We start from the raw sequence: 7668 nt of genomic DNA, 5'->3' as shown, positions 1-7668 counted from the left end.
GATCATTAATGCCCACTTTGGATATAATGAAAACAAGAAATAAACTTAAATTGGGTTAAGCCATTGAGAGGATCTGTTTCAACAGCTAATGTGACCTTAATAAAGAAAGCAACTGAACTTGAGGGATAAGCAAATACCTTTAACCTGATTGGAAACACTAGCCTCCTTCAAACTTTGATCAGGTCCACTTATATGTCTAAAAATAAAAAATGAATCAATACCTCTTGTGTTTCATAAAAATCTATCATACAGAGAGACTTTAGAGTTCTTGCCTCCATTCTGCCAAAGCCCCGCCCTTCCTGCCCATAACCCAGAGATCACTCATAAACTCTCATTTCTATTCACCTTTCCTTCTGCCACTACCCCCAACACACAAATTTTTATTTCAAGGATCAGTTCCAACACTAAACTGTCTTAAGAGGGGCACTAACAGGCCATACTCAGTCACTTATTACCCACCACTCTGGATCCCATCTGATTCCTACCTCCTGTACATGGCCGCTCTAGCTCAGCTTCGACAAACCAGTACTCTTGAAGATCATAGAACAAATCAGCACCAGAAAATGTTTAAAATAATCAATAGGGGGCTCTACTTACACTGCCAGCCTAACCCCAAAATGCCCCACAGAGAAGTTAGTATGAGTCCTATGGCATGCCTCTGGATTTGTCTAGACTCAGGCAGGCCAGTCAGGCTCGCGTTGTCCTGCACCACTCAGTGATTGTCCAAAGGCCTCCAGGGGACATAAACTCCCAGGCACTCCAGTTCTCTGAGACTGCATGGGGCAAACAGGCTCCTGCTGCATGATGGCAGCCATCCTAGACAGCCACAGCCAATTAGAAAGAAAAGCACAGAGAAGGTGAGATTAGGGTGCCCAGTAAAAAGGATTTGGCAGGATCTGGGCACAGAGAGCACCAACCATGTACACCAAAGGAGAGCAGAACCCTTCCTCTGTGCACCAAACCACAACCTGATCGCCTTGTATATCATTGCTCTTGTCATGAAGTAGGGTGATGGTAACAGTTTACGGGTCTTTCACCCATGTTAGACCAGACTTCTCACTGCGGGCCAGAGATTGCATAAGATCCACCTAACTACAGCTAGTTCAGTGATTTCAGTATAATGGGTGCTCACTTATGGTGTGCAGAATGAGTGACTATACATCACCTGGATTGTTAAAGAAACAGGACAGCACACAGAGGTTCTCTGGTGTGATAGTGACCATAATGTTCATCATTCCTTCTGCAAGACCAGTGCTATCGTGGTCCATTGTTTCCTCAGAAGCCTCCCCTTTCCTTTATAGGAAGGAATATTATTGCTAAGCCATAAACCACACCTGCTGATTTGTCTTCTGGAAGAAAATACAATGACCACCTCACAAATGTCTCATTCTCTGTGGAGAAAGTAACTCCATTCAAATCTCACTTTCCTAAACCAAGAAACCAAGTGTACTGCAGTGCTTTGTATACTTGGCAAATATTGTCGAAAACAGAACCAAACATGGTAACAGATGTGACTGATTTTAATACTTTTTTAAAAGAGAGGAAACAGAAAATTTTCAACTTTTTATTGTCCTTAAGATGATTGTTCACATTGCTTCACAAGTAAGGGAAGAAAATACAATGACCATTTAGATATAAAATGCATAATCCAAGAACACCTTTCTTCAAGCCAGTGGGGCACTGCCACTGGTGTTGAGACTATTGTTGCATGAAATAATCATATATTCTTCCATAATTTAATATGCAACTGAGACATTATGTTAAAAATAATCAAGGAAGAAGCCTATCAAATGTGAAGTGATTACAGAAATACTGTTGGAATGAACGTATTTAGAAATGGGGTAATCTAAGGCATGAAGGTTAATGCAAAGGTCAGTAGCCCAAAGAGCAAAGACTATACCTTTCCTGACTCTGCGGCACTTGACAAGCGATTTAAACCTCTCCACTTCTCTGGTGCTAGCATAACCTGTGTGGCAAACCAAAGTTCCTAGTTGTTTCTTTGCGATGCCCCAGGGCTAAATAAGATAAATTTATGTGCTGTGCTCTAAGCTCCATTGAGGAAAGGCACTGAATAGACTTCAGGATAATGTATGAATCCTGAGCTTGCATAAGTCATGTCCAAGTCTATCTCATAAAAGGAAAAAAATGGAAATAAGAGGCCAAAGTTGTGTGGTTGGTGAGAAGTTCAACAAACTTTGAGCAATGGTGAGAAGCCTGAACAATACCACTTTATATACAGCACGTCCTTGACTAATAATCCAAGAGAATTTCACATACACAAAAACAAACTCCCTTCACTGCCCAGACAATAGTTCACTGGCAGAACATCTGGTATATGAATCAGAGAAGGATGTCATGGTAGTCTGAGACTTAGGTCCAATATCTAATTTCCTTTTAATCTACCATAATTATTTTTGTGAAACTTTATGGCTCTACTCCACTGGATGTGCTTAGCAAGGACTGCCAAAATCCTGTCTTCTCTTCAGAATCACTTTCTTAGGCCAGCTACTCCCTAGTTTTTTCCTTCCAGTTGTATTTTACCTTCTTCCTTCTACCACTTAATCAGTGTCTGCTTCTTTTAGCAATTTGTCCTGAACAGAAGGGATAAAACTATAACCTGAAAATTTAAATGTGACTATATATTTAGAAATCTGATCCTACTAGAAAATTATCTTAGCCAGTACTGATGGATTGGTCTTGCTGTTTTGGGTTTGTTTTGTTTTAAAAATGTCTGTTCTATCTGCAACTTCAGTATAACTGAGTCACAGCAAGCAAGGTTACTCAGGGAGCCACATCATTTAGAAACCGTGAGGGCCCCAAATGATCACCAACCAGTTTTCCTAAACTAACAAAAGACTGAGTGATTCCTACCTCCAAAGTCATAATCCTAGGCTTTTTTCACACACTTTCTCTGACCTGCAGGAATGTGCTTATTTGGAGTTTAAAAAGAGAAAGCTAGAAGAAAAATGCTATTCACATAAGCATAACAAACCTCAGCTGATTTTAAAATTCCAGGTACTGGAATAAAATGAGCAGTGCCTTGTATGTCTAAACAAAATCAGAATGATTCCTCCAGAGAAAAGGCACGTACATTTCCAGCACTCCTAACCTAACCCCACTTGTTTGTAAAAAGACAAACTTTAAGGTCACAGTAAACCATGGTTAAGAGGAGGAAAGGTAGCTGCCCTTCAGAAGTTTATCCAGTCAGAGAGGAGGAAGTCAGGGGAAAATCACTGCCCTCTGACTAACGCAGTGTAATTATTTTCCTCGTACTGATGCCCCCATGTTTTTTCCCCCTTCAGAAGTTCCCATGGTTACACAAAAGGACATGACACATACTTATACTTTTTTTAAAAAGGGTGGCAAATCAGAAGGATGCAACACAGCTTCCTATGGTTAGTCTGAATTTGCCATTTTGCGTTTAAGATTTTCCTGTTAGTTCACTTAACCCAGAACCACATAGATAATGGGAAAGAGTTTAGGTGGATAGTTAGCATAAGAAACCAGAATGCCAGGTGACCACTTTAAAGGCATTATGTTTTTCTCCTACACATGCACACACACACGCACACACACATGCACACACTAAAAGGGAGGGAGGAGTTCTCTTGAAAGGATAAAGCTCTGAGGACCACAGCCTACTCCTGTTCTTTCTTACGGACTCTTGAGAAGAAGACCTGGAGAGTAAAAATAATGTTTCTCTGGCCTGTGCAGGTGATTTCAAATTCTATCTACAGATTCTACACTGTCTTCAATCAAAACATATTTCAAAAAGGTTCTCTGAAAGACAAGTAACAGTGACTGAGCCAAAACAGAAGGGCACTTTTCCCCCGCCTCAGGGTTGTGTTCTGTCCGTTTGCCCTAACGAGGAATGAAAGCCCTACGTTTCTAACAGGGAATTAGAAAACCATTTTCCCTGTGCCTGCTGCCTCCAGAAATAGGAGAATGCACATATATGGGGGTAAGAGGGCAACCAGGGACTGCACTAAAGAAGTGTCTGGCACACAGATGCCACACTGAGGCTTGGCACACCAGACCAGACTTTGGAGATTTCATCTCCCATGTCTCTGCTGCGACATGACAAGGAGTTTGAGTTTCTTCTGGGACTTGAAAGATACATCCTTTTGTTTCTATTTGGTAAGCTCCAGTCCTTTACCAAGTGGCATTTCTGCCAGCTTGGCTCATGCTGTCTGGGACAGGGGTGCCAGCCGCAGCAGACATTTTCATCCCAACGGACTCCAAAGCTGAGGACAAGCACTTCAGCACAGATCATAAAAGGAAGATGCAACCTATTTCTAATTTAACTACCTTAGAGTTAATAAATGCTGTGTAATGACGATACATAAAATCTAGTACTGCATTCCACAGAGCAGGACGACTTCCCAGGTATCCATACACATGTTCTTGGCATTGAGGGGTACAAGTTTAACAGACTGAATTTTTCTGATGCCTTATCCTAAGGCCCCCTGCACAGCCGCAGACAGAAATGGTATGTACCACTGAGCTGTGCCGTACACACTGCAATGGACAACAGCAACGATTCAGCAGATAGCGTTTTAACAAAAGTGGCCGAGGAATTTATTTCTGTTGGTTTGCTTTTCTAAAGAACCATACTTGGTTCACTTGATGTGCTCCATTTTTTAAACCCTACAACTTTGAATAGATACTGTTTAGATCCAAGCTATGCCTGAAAAATGAAGACGCATTAAAATCAAAGTTATCAGGGAAATACAGGCCCAAAGCAGTAGGCGGTGAGTGCTCTGTGCAGCCTCTGCTGGCACTTTACAGCGCTCTCAGGATGGCAAAACCCAGCAGTCCAGCTACCACAGTCGGCAGGAGTCCATGCCTCTGTTCATGGTGGAATTGGACGGACAGTTAAAAGCTTTCTGGAATTCTTCAAAGTTGCTAATTGCACCATTGACCCTGAAAAAGATACATCACAGTCCATGTCATTTAATTCTTACTGTATCGACAGGTTCTGGCAATAGCAGCATATTGCTTGAAGGGATGCTCCATTCATTTAATCTGCTCACAGAGGACACAACTGAAGCCCAAAATGGTTGTCAATTTCCAAAGAAATTAACAGAGCTGAAACTAGAACCATCACCTCCTAAAAGCCAGGCAAAGCCTCCTATTAATCTCCCAAATATCTTCAGATTCCTATAAGTTATAGGATTTACAATTCCTATAAACTGTATATAGGATTGCATATTCCTAGACATTTACACATTTCTACAAACTGTAGGATTTATCACTACTTAGTTTTTCTGTATTTTTAATATAATTTGCTGTAGAAGGTGTGATTCACATAAACTGCACACATCTTAAATGTAAAATAAAGCTCATTGAGTTTTCCGTATGTGTACATCCATGTTATAACCACCCAGATCAAGACCTGGGATATTTCCAGCACCTAGAAGGCTCCCTGCCAGTGGTACCCTCCAAGGAGGACTGACTCCTAGTCTGACCTCTATTGCCATAAATTATTTTTAGCTGTTCTTGAGCTTCATTTGAATGGAGTCACACAGTATGCACTCTTTTGTCTCTGACTTCTTTCACTTAATATTATGCCTGTAGGACTCATCCATATTGTTGCTATCTTTAAACTGTCTTCAAAGAACTCATTCAATATACAAAAACACTTTCCCTAAATTCCTATTATGTTTGAAGGCTCATATTTACCTAGAATTTGGTTCATGCAACAATAAGTTAATGAATGGTGTCTAGTTGTTACTGGTGAGTAATACTTTACTGGAGCTAGCTCCCAAATCTGGTGTTCATCTAAGCTCACCAACTGCGGTGAACACTGTGGACTCCTACTCAGCACTTTGATTATAACTGCCTTTTGGAACTGATGTTTTCATTGTGTGATTTATGCCACACTCAAAATCTATAGTTCCTGCAGACATCACTAACAAGCCAGCAAAAGATTTCCCCTTCATCAATTTCTTAGGCAACTGCATGTTCAAAGGTTGACTAGAGACTCAGTATTCTTGGTCACCGACTATTTCTTCCCTAATGTCTTTATTACCTCTGGGCATTTGAATGAATGTAATGGCCTGTATCCAAAAAAATCCCCATAACCTCTGGTGTTTTAACTCGGATGTATGGGTAGGGATGCATATTTCATAGTGTGATTCACCCTGGGCAAGTGTTAAAGTTAGAATTTAACTGATAATTAGTAAGTATACTCTGCAAATTATCAGCTAAAATCCAACATTACAGGCAACTAGTTAGCAAAAGGAAATTAGTTTCTCAAATCTTATCTATTGAGTAATTAATCTGCTCTGTGATTTCCTCTGCACCATTTTGTCAGTGGGAGCACATTTTAGTCCATTAGAGACTGTCAGCATTTTTGAGAGTTTAGCCCAGTGGGGAGGAATTTCTAACAGTGATTAGATTTGTATGCTATTGGGTAATTTATAGTCACTTTCTGAAACATTTCTAGAGAAAAATTTTAAGAATAGGATTTTAAAATATAGGAGAAACTTTAGATGACTTTCCTATAATATGTTAATGGATTTGTTTAAACATTAAATATAAAGATAAATATCCAGATATAATATGTTTTAAGCAAAGAATGAGTAAATATAAGTTATTATGGTTTCTTGGATTTCCTGTTACAATTCTCTGTCCCCTACTATAGAAAATTTCCCTCAAACCATGCTAGAAACCCAGCACAGGGTACTATTAACCTTAATTTTATTTTTATTTACTATTTTATACATTCTCACAATTAAATAAAATTGTAATTCATAATCCTTTTCCCTTCATATAAAAGCAAATATTTCAAAATATGATTCAAACTAAAACCCAAAATGTAGAGCTTTTAACTCTAGATATGAATTATAATAGCTAAATATCACCATATACCCTCCTTAGTGTTCAGAGCTATTCAGAAAGTGGGCACTCATTCATGTCTGTTGGTTGGCTGAATGAAAGAACAAGAGGTATTACATCGGATATTCTATAATACGAAATAAGCCAGAGCTCCAGGTGCTTTAAGGCATAGTAGAGAAGATCTCATCCTTGTCTAAGAAAAGAGATGTTTGGGACCCAGACAAAAAAAAAGTATGGTTGGACAAATAAAATATTTCAGTTTATTGAGCACCCAGAGTGTTCATGGAGCCCAGGGATTGATGTCTTTCAGAAATTGGAAGGTAATAAATGGGAATTAATACTAAAGCTATGACTTGGATTCTAAATTACCTTTGGAGTCTCATACAATCTCATGGATCTCTTGATACAGCACTAGACTAGAGGTGTGTACAAATGCCCACTGCAGAAAAATTAAGTTGAGAGAATGTTGACTGAACTAGCTTCATACAAAGGAAAGAAAAGATGCTTAGTTTCTATTCGGCCAGATTTTGTGTGTGTACAAAGTGGAGATACCACTGTTCACAATACAGGTTTTCATTCAAGTCACGTCTTTGGGACGGTTGGGTAGGGAAGGAGGTGAAGAGATGCATAGTTAAAAACCAGTGTTACCCACTTGCCAATTTACCTAAACTGAGGGGGACTGTGAGCACCAATCTGGACTTGCTCTCGGGCAGCTTCTGGTCTGTAGGAATTGCACCTCACCTAGAAGAGAAGAGCACCCCAATAATTACATTTCCATTCCAATTGCCCATGTTCTACTGCCTGAACTGCTCCAAATTACACAGGAGA

The 7668-nt window shown here is 39.8% G+C and overlaps 1 protein-coding gene across 1 annotated transcript in view; it reads right to left on the bottom strand.

Moving 5' to 3' along the window:
* Positions 1-1550: 1550 nt before the first annotated feature.
* Positions 1551-7668, bottom strand: part of PHEX (phosphate regulating endopeptidase X-linked) — a 184883-nt gene continuing 178765 nt past the window's right edge. Inside the window, exons 21-22 of the mRNA XM_037020426.2 lie at positions 7505-7581; positions 1551-4923 (exon numbers count right to left, since the gene is read on the bottom strand). Coding sequence (XP_036876321.2) covers positions 4821-4923; positions 7505-7581 — 180 coding nt within the window. The 3' untranslated portion in view covers positions 1551-4820. The remainder of the gene's footprint in view (positions 4924-7504; positions 7582-7668) is intronic.

Source organism: Manis javanica, chromosome X (assembly GCF_040802235.1).
Source record: "Manis javanica isolate MJ-LG chromosome X, MJ_LKY, whole genome shotgun sequence".
In the NCBI taxonomy this organism is placed as follows: domain Eukaryota; kingdom Metazoa; phylum Chordata; class Mammalia; order Pholidota; family Manidae; genus Manis; species Manis javanica.
This window is presented reverse-complemented; position numbering and strand designations above follow the sequence as displayed.